Source organism: Corylus avellana, chromosome ca1, assembly GCF_901000735.1.
Source record: "Corylus avellana chromosome ca1, CavTom2PMs-1.0".
Lineage (NCBI taxonomy): Eukaryota > Viridiplantae > Streptophyta > Magnoliopsida > Fagales > Betulaceae > Corylus > Corylus avellana.
In genome coordinates, this window is record NC_081541.1 from 36,857,841 (window position 1) to 36,875,101 (window position 17,261).

The window sequence follows — 17,261 nt, forward strand, 5'->3', positions numbered from 1 at the left end:
TGATAAAGAAAAGGAGGATGATTAAACAGAAGAACATCTTCAAACGATTGTTAAAACAACACTTGTCTTCACATGAAGCCAATGTTGAGAACACCAAATTGTTTAATTTTAAAGATTTGGACAAGGCCACTGACCATTTTAATGTGAATAGAATACTTGGCCAGGGAGGACAAGGCACTGTTTACAAAGGTATGTTGGTGGATGGAAGAATCGTTGCTGTGAAAAAGTGCAGAGTAATTGATGAAGGAGAACTCAAAGAATTCATTAATGAAGTTGTCATTCTTTCACAAATTAACCACAGGAATGTGGTTAAGCTGATTGGTTGTTGTTTGGAGACCGAAGTTACTCTTCTAGTTTATGAATACATTCCTAATGGAACGCTTTTCCAATATGTTAACGGACAAATTGAGGAGTTTCCACTAACATGGAATATGCGCTTGCGAATTGCAACTGAAGTAGCAGGAGCTCTCTTTTACTTACACTCAGCAGCTTCCTCGCCCATTTATCATCGGGATATTAAGTCTACAAACATACTCTTAGATGAAAAGTACAGAGCTAAAGTAGCTGATTTTGGGACTTCAAGATCCATCACTGTTGATCAAACTCACTTAACCACACTAGTGCATGGCACTTTTGGATACTTGGACCCTGAGTATTTCCAATCAAGCCAATTTACAGAAAAGAGTGATGTTTATAGTTTCGGCGTTGTTCTTGCTGAGCTGTTAACTGGCGAAAAAGCAATCTCTTCAACAAGGATGCAAGAATCCAAAAGTTTAGCGACATATTTCATTCAATCCGTGGAGGAGAACAATTTGTTTGATATTCTTGATAGTCAAGTTTTGAAGGAAGGTAAAAAAGAAGAGATCATTGCGGTCGCAAACCTTGCAAAAAGGTGCTTGTACTTAAACGGGAAGAAACGGCCTACGATGAAAGAAGTCGCAAAGGAGTTGGAGATGGTACAAATGCCACAAAAAGCTCATAACCTTCAACAAAACTATGAAGAGCTTGAATATGATCGAGCAGAAATGTACGAGCCATCGGATGCTGAATCCAAATCAACAATGTCAACCTCATCCGGAAACGTCCAACCATTATTACCTTACCAATCTGCATGAATCAGTATTTGTTTGATGCCATTTTATAGGCTAAATAATTTTCTGTTTACGTTGTAATTTTCAAAAATCATCTAAGAACATGGATTAACCATATCCAATTCTAATGATAGTATAAGATAGCAAAAAGCTCCATGTTCAAGGATCTATTTTTGTTGTTGGTGATACATTGAATAGTCACCCTAGCAGCGGACTCGCATATCACAACCACATTTATAAGACAAGCAAATCAATGATATTTTTCATGTGGAAACTATACACTCTCATGGTCATTAATGCGACACCTTATTGGAATACATGCTACCATTTTCGGCCAGGAGCCTCCCGCATTAAAAGGGGCACACATGTAACGCTCCCAAAATGAATTAGCTATGGTAATTAATTGGAGGTAATTTGAAGTGCTACTTGTAGTGTTTCCAAATTAATTAACTTGAAGTGCTACTTGTACTGTACACACATATATACAAGTAAAAAAACGTAAAAGTTTGTTGAGCTGTTAATTGGCGAAAAAGTGATCTCTTCAACAAAGACACAAGAAGTCAAAAGTCTAACAACATATTTCATTCAATCGTTGGAAGAGAACAATTTGTTTGAAATTCTTAGTAGTCGAGTTTTGAAAAAAGGCAAGAAAGAAGATATCATTGCAGTCACGCACCTTGCGAAAGTGTGCTAACTTAAATGGGAAGAAATGACCTACAGTGAAAGAAGTTGCAATAGAGTTGAAGGCAGTTTAAACGCTGCAAAAAGCTTCTAACCTTCGGCCAAACTATGAAGAGATTGAATATGTTTGAGCATGAATGTACGTGCCATGGGATGATGTTCTAACATCAACAATGTCAAACTCATATATTGACGGCCCAACCATTATTATCTTCTGAATCAGTATGAATCAGTATTTGTTTAATGTAATGCTGTAGGCTACATCGTCTTATTTGGTACCATAACCATTATTAGACCCCCAATTTCACTATCCTAAGTTACTTACCATCTTTATGGGTACACAAACAACCTATCATCTTACGTAAATTTAGTAAAACTCCAACAAAATATTTAATTTGTACAAGACTTGTAGTAAATTGTACAGTACTTGTAGCAGAATTCCAACAAAATTTTACCTTTTTCAAACAATATATATATATATATATTGAATTAAAAACAAAAGTTTACAAAGTGTAGGCGTCCAAAGCCCATTTACACGGCAATGATAATTACTTGAACTTGCTCTATCTTTTTCTTCTTGTCCTTTATGCCTTACCTTGATAATACATTCATATATCGTCACACAAAATTGGCAAGCACTCTTACTCCCACCGCCATCCGAAACTCACCCAATTTAGATTAGAAACAAGTCTGTTGCAAAGTAGATCAACATCTCTTAGTAATCAGGTTAGCATATCCACACATCATGTGTTCCCCTTCAAGCTCCCCACACCAAGCTACCCATTCAACAAAACTAGCTTCTAACAATCTAGTGTCTTGGATCACTCCTATGTGACTGAATATAAATAGATAAACACCCTAGCTTGAGCTAAGAACTAAATTTCTATTATGCAATTATTTTACAATACTAACATGTGGTTCCAATAAACCCTTGGATCACTTGTAAAAAATAAATCCAAGAATTGGGTCAGTGTGCCATGTCAATATTGTAAGATAGTTATAAGATAAAAATGTAATTTCAAGCATTACTCGTCCATTAAAACATACCAACAACCTGCCCTACCAATTGCAATCTAAATAACACAAGAATTACAGATCCCATGCTCAAGGACATGAGGAAAATAAATCATTCACCGGTCCTTCAATATGGACCAAAAAGTTCAAAGCAGCACCACAATCGTGCTTAAACCTAGATAGAGAGGTTTTCTGGATATTCTCCTTATTTCCTGCAGTATTTCATCTCATCATCACAACAGAGTGAACCCTACATATATTAAACACCTACGGCAAATCCACACCAAATACCTATAACTTTTCTCGACATAATCTTTGGAAATTACAATTAAGCTCCACAAAGAAAATCCATAACCAAGCCTTCCAATTCGAGCAGCAATCACTAAAATTCAACTATGACCACCAACACCTAAATTGAATTGCCAATTACATAGTGGAGACGACGACAAATGTTTTTTTTTTTTTTAATAATTGTAAGATACACAAGCACTCGGTGGGACTTGAACTCATGGTTCACCTTCCACCTGCTACAGAGGGAGGAAGTACCATTTGAGTAAAGAGATAATTATCTTGAGAAACATTATCAAATGTGGATATCCATGTGCATTTTATAATGTGACAGATATCTGAGACAGTTCCCACACCAGTTAGATGCTTAGAGACAGGTTTACTTAAGTTGATAATTAAACATCCACCGACTCAAAGATCAACCAAAACGCAGAGAAAGGTGTGCGTCAAAGACGAAGAGAATTTTCTTCAGCTCAACAGCATACTAGGGCTAAAACCAATGCTGAAATTAATATTTCCAAGCAAAATAGAGGATTGATAAACGTAAAAATAAAAACTAATTAATATTCATAATCTCTCACTCAACTAAGCCAAAAATACAACCATCTATCCTTACGACTTCACTTTTACTCTATTCGAAATCATGAGGCATATCCAAAAACAATATAAAAGGAAAACAGTACCGATTCGGGAGTGAATTTTCTTTTCCTTTTCCCAGCAACCAAACTGAGGACAACCCTCTTTACATATACCTAATAAACACCAAAGTGCGACTATAAGAAGAAGCCGATCAACCACATTATGTTAATTTCCCGGTTTTTTTTTTTTTTCAATTTCTCAGCAACTAACCAGAGCTTAATTCTGAAAAATAAATAAATAAATAAAAATCTAAAACCCTAAAAACCACAAAAAAGAGCCAATCAATCATTCAGCATAGTCGAAACCTCATATACACTACAAAAAACACATTTTTTGCTGACCCATGATTACTGACGTGTCAGGTCGTCTGACACGTCAGTAAATCTTGCTGACGGGGCTTTCTTGACGTGTTTCGGTCGTGAAGAATGTGGGTGTCAGGAAATGGGAATTCCTGACGTGTCGAAATTGACACGTCAGGAATTACTGACGTGCTGAATTTTCACACGTGAGTAAATCTTCTGACGTGTGAAAATTGACACGTCAGGAAATTCCTCACGTGTCAAAAACTGACACGTCAAGAAATTACTGACGTGTCAATTTTTGACACGTCAATAATTTCCTGACGTGTCAATTTTTGACACGTCAAGAATTTCCTGACGTGTCAATTTTTGACACGTCAAGAATTTCCTGACGTGTCAAAATTGACACGTCAGGAAATTACTGACGTGTCAAAATTGACACGTCAGGAAATTACTGACGTGTCAAAATTGACACGTCAGGAAATTCCTGACGTGTCAAAAACTGACACGTCGGCAAATTTGGTTCGTTTTGAACCAGATTTTTTCCCTCCCCCCTATATTTTTTGTGATTTATTTCAGGACTATACCCGAATTTTGTGTTACGGTTCACCTGATATTCAATCTATCCATCAAATCCATGCAAATAATATACAATTTTTCCATCAAATAACATACATCATATCCATTAACATCAATCACAAACTATCCATCAAAACTAACTTCAACACACCATAATAACACAAATAACATAATATATATACACCAATCATAAATATATATATAAACTAACTTCAACACACCAAAATGACGCAAATAACATAATATACACCAATCACAAACTATCCACCAAAACTAACTTCAACACACCAAAAATGTCACATACTAACATAATATACACAAATACAATTACATCAACTTATACACAACTGTGAATAGCCTCAAATTCTCAACCAGACTAGCGATCATTGACATCCATAGCATCCTCTCGACGATGTCCATTACCTGCAAATGATAAAACAAACAATATTCACCAATAAAACAACCACCAAACAAATAAAATCCACTAACGGTAGATGATAATACAAACAATCATTGAGCCCGAATACAAACAATCACGTCGGTAAAGTGAAAGAAAAATGCCCGAATATTCACCTAACTCAGTTGTTAATTATTCCACAGTAAATGATATAACTAAAATAGGTAAAACGTTGAAGTTAGCAAAACTTTGATATAAAAAAAAAATTAGAAAAAAATTAAGTCAATATATATATGCATGGTCACAGAGCAATCAATAATATATAGACATGAGACAATGAACTTCGTTTTTCCCATGGCAATTATGTGAGACATATGATCTTCTTCTTTTTTCCATTGCAATTATAGAACTTCCATATAGGTTATTAATGTTGGGGGTTCAATGGAAGAGATGATAAACACAAAGGAAAAGCGCCCTCCCTAGCATTTATATCTATTTATATTTAGAGTTACAAAATTAAGTTTATGAAGAACTGGTCTTGATGATATTGATATGCATGTATTGCTTCGTGCCATGCAGTTATATCCATTTATACGTGCATGAATAACTCTAAATAATTATCTCAACCAACAAAACTCTAACCCACATCCATCACCAAACCAACCATGATATATAAACCAAATTTAAGCAAGATTTACAACATCATTAATTATTTAGAATGACTACAACATATCCAAATTCTAAATATATATATATAGGGACAGTTATAAAACTAAATTGACTATTAAAAAAAGTCAGTACCTGATCCACTGTCGACCGACGATCGCACCATCGCAAAGGGTGGGGAAGCATTGTCTGGTGGGGTGTGAAACCGGATCATTTCCTCAAGTTGGCGAAAACGGGCGTCAAACCTTGCCTGACGTTCAGCCTCCTGTTCAGCTGCCTGTCGCGCTACCCGGGCATTGTTCTCAGCCATCTGCTCCGCCACTTGCTGGGCTACCCGCGCATTGTTCTCGGCCAACAACGCATCCATCTCTTCCTTGTGCTTCGCCCTCTCCGTGTCAAGCGCTCTATCAAGTGTGTCTTGTGATATCGTGGAGTACCTGACGTTTCCTGACCGTGCCTGTGACGGTGTATAGTATGAGTGTATGGTCCCCCGCACAGGCAGAATATTTGGTCCGGCCATCCGAACCCTACCGGCATACTCAGGCTTATTTCCCATTGCCTGGGCGAATGCGTCGTTTGGCGCCCACCTGACCGTTCCCTCTGTGATGCTAGACGATGCTGCAGGGTCGGTGGGTATAAGCTCATTCATCTTTTCCTGAATGTCACATTAATTATTGAGTCAGTGGGTCGCACAACTGTTAATCGCAAATAATTTATCAAATATACAAGCAAAACAACATATGAAAAGTGAATATCATACACATCTCTCCTTCACAATATCATTCGGATATCCACCGCCCTTCTTCGTGTGTGACTTGACATAATTGTGTGCACGAGTGGGTTGATGGCCCAAACGTTCGGCCTGCATTTAAAATAGGTAATTCATTTATTTTTAAATATATCAATACGATATAATGTTAGATATATATAGGATAAATTACACACGTACCTCCTCATGTGTCAACCTAGCATAGCTCATTGATCCGGTGCAATGTGGTGAATCATTTAATGCTCGCAAGCTCTTCATTTTCGCCGCATACTCCTACACAGTTAACACTTTTAATATGTTAATACCAATACAATTACAATAAATGACAGTACACAACACTAAGAATTTAACTCATGACCTACCCTATTCTCCTGGGTACACCATCTCTCCAATAAGATATCCAGATCGACGGGATTGTACTCGCCTAGCGTCTGTCCCCCCAGTCTTGCCCGTATAGTGTCCGGCGTATCTTCCTCCGTAATGGCACATATTTTTTTAAGATCGTGCCTCCAAGTCCGCAGCTTGGAGCCCATATCCTTAAATGCTTCATTTTTTACTGCTTCCAAGTTGTACTCGGGTGGAACGAAAAAGTATGCCTGCACAAGTTCAACATTGATAAATTAAAAAATAAAATAAAATATGTGTATATGCATTTACTTACTAAACACACATATATATAGCGTACTTAGAGTGTATATATACATATATACATTACTAGTGTTTAACTTATTATTAAAAAACATACCATCAAGGCGTCCCAAATATCCTCCTTGGTACGGTCCGGTACCTTCGTCCAATCGTCCGGTATTCGGACGAAATTTCCGCTCCTAACTATGTCTCCGGTCATCCGTCTAAATCGCACGGCACTAAATCCAACGGGCTGGCATGATGCATTGTACTCCAAAATGATCCGTTTGCCGGGGGGGACTCCCGGCCGCCTGTGGGAATCAAGAATGGTAAACACCTCAATAACGGTGTTTCCTTCAGAATCAGTACCTAACAAATTAAAAAATAGAAAGGTAAGTTATTTCGAATTCAATACTAGGTAACAAGTAAATTAAAACCAAAATATGCACGACATTAAAGCATATACACTTACTTATGATCCAGACCTGCCGAGGGCCCAACCGGGCGTCGGGAGCAGGGTTGGTGGGCTGCGGGTCATCCGTGGCCTGTGCCCCACCAACCATGTGTTCCTGGGCCTCTGTCTCAGTGTCCTCCAGACCTGCTTTGTATTTTTTAATAATGTTTAGAATTCTATGAAGTTGTAGTTGTAGTTAAATCTAACTGTAGTTAACTATATAGTTGTAGTTATAGTTAGAAACTTTCAATCTTTTGAATCTTTAAAAAAACAGTCGGGCGTACCTGCGCTATACTGGGTGTAAAGCCGCTCGACATCGCCCTCATAACTCTGTCGTAACTCGCTGTACGGGTACGAATCAACCCGAAACCCCATGTGGGCCATGCCTGCCCGAGTGTATGGAGCATGGACAGGGGTCTCCCCTTCCATCGTACCTGGAAGAACTGGTCGATATCCTTCCTGTATCCCAAGAAGCTGAGCAACGTCTTGTTGCTTGCTGTCATCAAGTTGGACTGCCGGAGACCCAGGCGACGTAGACTGCCGCACTGCGGACGAGCCCCTGCGTGCTTTCCTCTTCCCCCTTGTACTCATGGTACCCTGTAAAAAACACCACAAACCCACTTAATTTCTTAAACAATGTATGAAATATTTACTACATTAAGTATGCATGAATAATAGTGCTACATGAGATATATATCAGATTTTAGCAAATGCACAGCTTAATTAAGTGTGTTGATGTAATGTGCATGTAGTGAACAACTACCAATCAAAACATAAATATAAAATTAATTATAATAATATATATATATACATACGCTTCGGTTGGATCTAAAGCGTGTCTCACGTATTCGATATGATCTTGTAGATCGTGATCAAAATTTCTGGGCAATATAAGAGGCTCACACTCGTGGTAATTGGCACATGAATCTTGATGTCCTTCACCCTGACCAACGTCGTATATGTTTCTAGGTTTGGTCCTTACTGCGCAAGCCCAATCTGGGCACCTATCATCTTGTACGTAAAATACCTGGTCAACTTGTGAAGTTAGTACATACGGCTCATCAGAAACTAGTTCTCCCGTGTGGACAAGGTTTTTGAAGTTGACAAGTACTATACCATACTCATCCACCTTGTACCCCTTGTCCCTGGTGTTGTCTGCCCAATCACACCTAAACATTACGTACTTAGTCCTGTCGTAATACTCAACCTCAAGTATTTCTGTTAACTTCCCGTAGTACGTGTCGCCATCAAGAGTCAGCACACACACCCCGCTGTTCTAGGTCCTCTTTCCGGCATCAGATGCAATAGTGCGAAATAGTTTGCCGTTAACCACATATCTATTGTATCTGACTGCTGCCTCCCTCGGCCCTCTACAATGCATGACCAATTTGTTACCAAGTTTCTTCCTAGATCGCTCGTCCAATCGATCGACCTGTGAATATATTACGTACAATGAAAACGCACGGTTACTAGCTTTAGTTGATTTTAAAAATTGCACGCAAATAACTCCGACAATTGTGATAAGGTAAACATCACATCATTCTTACGTAGTCACGGTACCACTCGCAGAACAAGTCATAATGTTGGGTCTCCAACTGAGCCTCTGTTGTTCGTCCCCTATTGCATGATCGCCTAAGCGTATCTATGTGCATCCTACAATTCGAAATTATGTTAATTATAATTCAATACGAGCAATATTGTCACAAGTTCATTGAGCATGCAATGTGCCAACAAAATATCTCTACTTACGTCCGCAATTGATGAAACTCGTCCAAGTTGAACATAATATACCGGTGTATCTGTGTCATTGTGATTCGGTCGAGTCGGACTCGTGTTCCATTTCCCTTTGAACCATCCAGATTTCTTTGTATCCTATTGTGAAAGGTTGGTGTATTCTCTAAATATCTCGAACAAAACGTTACCAACTCAGTTGCTATGTAGCCCTCCGCAATGCAGCCCTCAGGAGCCGCTTTGTTGCGCACATTAGATTTGAATACTCCAAGGCTCCTAAATATGAACCAATACATATTTTCAGTTTAGTTAGTACTTGTCATGTATTGGCACCTGAAACCAAAAAATAGAAGAATATCCGTAAACAAATTTTACCTCTCTGCCGGATACATCCATCTATACTGTACAGGTCCACCGAGTCGGCATTCACGGATAAGATGCACGACCGCATGAACCATGCTCGTAAAGAAGCTGGGGGGGAAAACCTGTTCCATCTTGCACAACGTGATACAGATGTCACACTGTAGTCGGTCAATATCCTGTTCGGTCAATGTTGTTGAACATAGGCACCTGAAGAATGTGGACATCTCAACAAGAGGTCTAACCACATTGCTTGGAAGTGAACCACGCAATGCAATAGGTAGAAGCTGCTACATCAGTACATGACTGTCATGACTCTTTAACCCCGATATCGTACGGTCCTTAAGTCGTATACAACGAGAAATGTTCGAGGCATATCCGTCGGGCACCCTTACATTTCGTAGCACTTTCAAAAAATGTGTTTTATCATCCTTGGACATCGTGTAGGTAGCTTGTTGAAAATAGGTCTTACCATCCTGCGGGTCCACAAATGTATGAAGTGTACGTCTCAAGCCCATTTCTTGCAAATCTAAGCGGGCGGTGAGGTTGTCCTTCGTTTTCCTTGGAATGTCCAGTATTGTACCAAGTATGTTGTCCATGACGTTTTTCTCTATGTGCATAACATCAAGATTATGCCGCAATAAATTATCTTTCCAATACGGCAACCTAAAGAAAATACTTTTCTTCTTCCACACTACATGGCCAGTATTCGTCTTCTGCTTTTTTCTTTCTTTTTTCTCAGCCTCCCTTGCCTGACCGGCGTTCTCATCCCCAAACACCATCCCTTCTAATTGGCTTATGACTTCATCTCCACTTGGCACATCAGGGGCACATTCTAGTTCTACGTTGCCGTCAAATGTGCTTTTGTTTCGTCTCCATGGATGATCTATGGGCAAGTATCGCCTGTGCCCCATATAACACCATTTATGGCCATGTTTTAACCATTTTGACCATGTCGAGTTCATACAACACGGACATGCCTTCTCACCCTTGGTAGACCATCCAGACAAATCTGCATATGCTGGGAAGTCATTAATTGTCCACATCACCTGCGCTCGCATAACAAAATTATTTTTCTTTGAGACGTCATATGTGCGAACCCCTACATTCCATAGTTCTTGTAACTCTTCAATTAAGGGTTGAAGGTAGACATCTATATCCATTCCAGGTGAACTTGGGCCCGGGATAATCAATGATAGTATAAAAGATGTATGTTTCATGCACATCCAAGGAGGCAAGTTGTAGGGTACAACCATTACAGGCCAAGTGCTGTGCGATGTAGTCATATTCCCAAATGGATTAAATCCATCAGAGGTTAGTCCGAGCCTTACATTCCTGCTGTCCGCTGAAAACTCCTGATGTAAATTGTCAAATGACTTCCATGCTAAGCCGTAGGCTGGATGCCTCAATACGCCATCCTTAGTGCGGCCTTCTGCATGCCACCTCATAAAGCGTGCTGTATGTTCTGACATAAACAACCTCTGTAGTCGTGGTATGAGTGGAAACCACCGCAACACCTTCACCGGACGTTTCTTGCCCGATGATATGGGTTGACCGTCCTCATCTAAATTGATTGCTTCCGTCCATTTAGATTCTCCACATACGGTACATGAATCCAACTCTTTATTGCCCTTCCAGAATAGCATACAGTCATTACGGCACGCTGGAATCTTCTCATACCCTAGTCCCATGTCTCGCAAAAACTTTTTCGCCTCATATGTATTAACTGGCAGAGTTTCACTAGTCTCGGGTAGCAACTGATTGATGAACTCTAGGAAAGCCGAGAAAATCGAGTTACTAACTCCACCAACGCACTTCAAGTTGTACAGGTGAACAGTGGCACTTAATTTGCTATGTTTTGTCCCAGTATGAAGTGGCTTCTCCGCCTTTTTTAGAAGGGCATAGTACTTTAGTGCATCGCCTTCAGCGGCTTCTTCGGTCACAATTTCCTCACCCCCTTGCACTACGGCCTGAGGCTCACAATTGTCTTCCCTAACTACTTCGTGCATGCCGAATAAATCACGCAACATTCCGTGCATGTCTCCACCCTGATTTGCACATGCACCCGCATCTGAGGCCGGGCGATTGGAATTAGACCCGGTATCAGGACCCTGTACATGCTTCTCACCGTGATAGAACCAAAGTGTGTATTCCGGCATCATTCCTTTTCCCCCTGTCAAGTGGTCGAATACGAAGCCCGGCGGGTGGCGCCGGTTATTTCGACAAACCTTACAAGGGCAATAGATGAATCCATCAAGGGTTCTACAGTTACTAACTGCAAACTCCACAAACATTCTACACCCGTCTCTGTATTCCCTTGTACCCCTAGACTTTGTCATCCAACTCTTGTCCATTTTTATCTACGTACATGAGTTAGGAATAAATACATAAGACTTACAAATTGTATACATACTTTCAAGCACATGCATGTATATAAACATAAACCGATACCTAAATATTTGAACCACATTAGAAATATAAACCTATACATTCTCGTATAGGGTTAAATTGTTTATGTCCAAAAATATATACATATTCATGCGTATCTACATTCAATCGTACTGAAGGGTGTATTTATAACCCTTATCTATTATAATTAATCTAGAAAAACCAAATAAAAAAAAACATACTTGATCCAAAATTTAAGCATTTTCTTTGGTGGGGACCCTAAACAAATTAATTATAGCTAGCTTATAACTTATAAGGTTGTTCTAGTACATCTACCGAGCTACGTTCGTTACGAGGACCCTAAATACAATAAATATAGCTTAAATGTCGTTAACCTTTGGCATGAATTACTAGATTAATTTCTTTCATATTAATCACAATTGTAACAAAATTCCAACTAGTTGTTAGGTAATATTAATTTTGATGCGTTATATTTCAACTTGAAAAAGCTTATAAGTTCCTCAAATTAACCAAAACTTTGGACCGTTTTGTATGGTTTTTTTTGTTTGAAAAATAATATATGTGGGATAGAATGAAGTAAGAATCGAATTGAATATATTTTGCAAGTGTTTACGTTATGTGTTTAATTATGATTAGACTTGTTAAAAACACTCAAAACAAAAGTGTGATAAAAAAATAGTGTAACAAACAAAGTCATGACTTTGTACAAAGAGACTTGTTATTCATTTATTTTTTTTAGAATAAAAAAATCTGTAGAAAATTTTTAAAAATATATAAATTAAATGAAGAATAGAAAAATAGCTATTCTCATGTGTGAAAATTTTGAATAAAAATCCAAAGAGGAAGTCAACTCGATGCATTACTATATGAGTTGTCTCCATCTCAGCCTTCGCAGTCAAAGTTGGAAGCTAGTTTCAAGTTGAAAGTTCAAACCAAGCAAGCAAGACAATGCCACGTGTTCCACAAGAAAGCTCTCTAGTTTCTAGTTTCTAGTTTCTAGTTTCTGGAATTAAAAGCAATCATGTAACTTGCTATTTACAATTTTGCATCTTCAGCCACCCACTCAAATCCATTATATTCTCAAAACTCGGAAAAATAAATATCTCGAACAAAATTAAAAAGTCATATTTATGGAGCTACTTAAAAAAGTCATTGGCCTTAATTATATGGCCAATGACATAATGATATGGGTAAACAAATTAAGATGAATCTTACAGTTAATTAAGGCCATATTATATAGCCGGGCAAACAAATTAAAAAGAATATTAATATGAATCTTGCATTAAGATGAATTAAGATGAATCTTGCATTCAACTAGTTTTTTAAGGCCATATTAAAAAGAATATTAATATGGCCTTAAAAGTGTATCATATAATTAATTAAAAAGAATATTAAAAAGAACATATAATGATGAATCTTTATCATTTTGCATGCATCTATATTTTCAACGTACAATTAGTAATTAATTAATAAATATTCCTAAAAAAAAAAAAAAATTTAGCTCACAAATACTCAATCCTATACATTATTGAAACATCATGCGAATATATGACAAAATGAAACATAAAATTTTGCAATATACAACATAATGTATATATTTTATATATTCTGCAATATATATATATTACCTAAAAACTATATAAAATAAAACAATATAGAACAACACAATATATGCATATATATATTCTGCAATAATAAAACAATAGTATATATCAAATAAAACAACATAAAACAACACAATATATGCATATATATATTAATCTGCAATAATAAAAAACAATAGTATATATAAAATAAAACAAAATATATATATATACCTGCAGGTGAGATGGAGGAGATTGGCGGAGCAGATTCGGCCGGAGAATCGCCGGAGACGGCAACGGCGCTGTGGAGGCGGTGGCCGGCGACGGGGAGTGAGCTAGCTAGAGTGGCACGTACGGCGCTCCGGCAGAGAGATAGAGCTGATCACGGCCGGAGAAAATATGGGAGAAAGTAGAAGAAAATGAGGAAGAGTGAGAGAGGAGATATGCAGAAGAAGAAAACCAGGTGCCGGCGACTGGCGGGAGAGAAGAGAGACGCGCGAGCTGGGTGCAGGGGGATGAAAGCGCATGTGCGTGTGGTAGCAGGAGGGAAAATAAAAAAAAAAAAAAAAAATAAAAAAAAAAATATATCGGTGATGTATGTGAGTGGGGTAAAAAAGGTATGATGGATCTGCCAACAGGGCACAAGCCTCCCAGCACAAGCCTCGACACAACACATAGGCAATATGAATTAGTTTATATATATATATATAAATATAAATATTATTCATATTATATATATATATATATATGCATGTTTATATGTTTTATATGTTTATAATATAGTATTAATTATATTAATACTAATATAATTTCCATTTTCCTCTTTTGTATTTCATTTGAGTTCTCATGTATTTGGTTTTATTTGATGTACATGAATAGTGCAATTAATCTTACAAACAACAATTTTCATTTTAATGTACGCATGGCTAAAACCTAATTGATATATAGCGTACATGATATATATATATATATATATATATATGTGTGTGTGTGTGTGTGTGTGTGTGTGTGTGTTTGTCAAAACGTTAATATCATCGATCACCAATATTGTTACTTTAATTATTTTAATTAATGAAATACCAAATTTGGTATCTCACAATTAAATGAACGAGATCGAGAAAAATGCATGTTATACGTACATATATATATATATCCTTTAGTATAATTTGAACCATGCATGCACGTTAAATTCATGTTATATAAATATCCTTTTGCATGGTTTTGCTATATATATATATATATGGTATCTCGAGTAAAACATGGCTAACCGTTGGAATTTTTTTTTAAGTTTTGAATGTTCAAATGGAATGGGTTACGGTACATGCCACGTGAAGAAAAGTATATATTAAAGTACTGGTCGGTGCTTGTTTTCTAAAAATTAATTTTATTGAATGTTAATTGGGATTCGATCATACTGTACAATATTAAATTACCCTGATAATGTTGGGATCATATATATATATATTTATTTATATATATATATTTATTTATATTTATATAGTATAATTCTTGACGTGTCATGTTGACACGTCAACAATTGTTGACGTGTCATAGTGACACGTCAATAATTATTGACGTGTCATTTTGACACGTCAATAATTCTTGACGTGTCATTTTGACACGTCAATAATTATTGACGTGTCACATTCACACGTCAACAATTCTTGACGTGTCACTTTGACACGTCAACAATTCTTGACGTGTTAGTATTTGACACGTTAGTAAATAATCAATCAATTATTTATTAATTTTAAAATATTGTCAGACTAAATTTGACTCAAATTTACTGACGTGTTGAAAATAACACGTCAGAATTTACTGACGTGTTTATTTCAACACGTCAGGAATTATTGACGGGTAGATTTTAACACGTTAGTAAATAATTTGTTGACGTTCTACTTTTGACACGTCAGCATTTACTGACGTACCAAAAAAAAATTATTGTTTACCACGTGAAGAAATGGTCGTTTTTTTGTAGTGAGTGTGTTTGGCCATGTAATTTCGAAGACCAACAATGCATTTTAATAGGTAGGGCTCAACAGGTGGAATATTTAATTTAAATGGGGGTGATTTGACAAAGTCAAGGTTCGATCTCATGACCTTTGGTTCTGATACCATGTTAAATTAACAGTTATCCCAAAAGCTTAAGCTTATAGGAATAAATAAATTTAATCACTTAATTATTACTTTAACACCCATCTTACGTGTGGACTCAAACTCTCGTTTAATACGTGGGGCCTAATACGTGAAATATTTAGTTTAAATGGGGGTCATTTGACGGAATCAAAGTTCGAACTTAGGACCTTTAGCTTTAATACCATATAGAATTACCATTTATCCCAACAACTTAAGCTTATAGGAAGAGGTAAATTTAATCATTTAATCATTACTTTAACACATTTAACCAAAATAAAGGTTTTAAAAAATGAAATAATATACGTTTTCAACCCACAGATAAGGGCATGCATTTTTAAAAATGACAAATTTTAAAGGTCAAACAGCTATTTTATCAAATACTGATTAGTTTTTCAAACATGTTGAAATCGCTAGCTTAGCATCTATTGACTAGGGCTATTTACTACTAGCTAGGTCTGCATCTAGTGTTGTGTTAAGGGCTTGAGTAAGATGCACAATGGAGTGTGGTACCAAAATTGAAGCCATAGCATCTAGTGATCTTAAGTTACGAGTAGATTAGGGTGACCAGAAAAGTTCCTTTTTGAGCAAGATGGATGAAGGGGTATTGTGATTGTGGCTGACCATAGCTACTGCTATAAGATAAAGCTTTATTCAAAATTAAATTGGAGGAATATTCTTTTAAATTGACATTTGTTTTGTAAAAATTACTTACTTTGTTATTCCTATTATATATATATATATATGCTAGAATCATATGGTCTAAAATTATGTATTAGTTTTATAGTAGTGGTTATATCACGTGAAATCAAATCGAAAAGTTGGGACAAATGTGAATTTCAAAATTAAAAATGTTTGGGGAAACTTCATTTTGGCTCTCTGAATTTCCAAATCTCTCATTTTGAACTTCTGAACTTTCAATTACTCTCAATTAGAACCCTTCCGTTAATATTAGCTATTAAAAATACAAAAAGACCAAAATGTCTTTAATTTTCATTATAAAAAAAAAATTTAAAAAAAAAAAAAAACGTTTTGGAAGTTGGAATTTTATACAAAAGTCAGGGGTATAAACGTCATACAACGTTTAAAATCTGACGAAGGGGTCCACATTGAGAGTAATTGAAAGTTTAGGGATCCAAAATAAGATACTTGAAAATTTAGGGGAGGTTTGTAAAATCAAGTGGAAGTTCAGGGGGACAAAGTAAAGTTTTCCCAAAATGTTTCTTTAGAGTAAAGCAATGATGAAGATAATAATTTGGATCCCAACGTAAGTAAGATGTAAGATAAGTATGGGTTTCTGGAAGTCTCATCACTAAATCTAAATTTGTCTCGTTAAATAGAATACCAAACAACTGGGATTTAAATATTCACTCTAGAATATTGTTTTGACATTCAGACTTCAGAAAATTGGACAATTTTTTTTTTTAGAGTGGTAATATTTTGACCTTTACGTCACAACATGATTCCAAACTTTCATAATAATAAGTTGAGCCTTATGCTGAGCTGTTTTTATTATATAAACAATTGATTGAACGTAATTT

The 17,261-nt window shown here is 36.6% G+C and overlaps 1 protein-coding gene across 1 annotated transcript in view; it reads left to right on the top strand.

Moving 5' to 3' along the window:
- Positions 1–1,281, top strand: part of LOC132171236 (wall-associated receptor kinase-like 1) — a 1,440-nt gene extending 159 nt beyond the window's left edge. The window contains exon 2 of the mRNA XM_059582508.1: positions 14–1,281. Coding sequence (XP_059438491.1) covers positions 14–1,115 — 1,102 coding nt within the window. The 3' untranslated portion in view covers positions 1,116–1,281. The remainder of the gene's footprint in view (positions 1–13) is intronic.
- Positions 1,282–17,261: the final 15,980 nt, after the last annotated feature.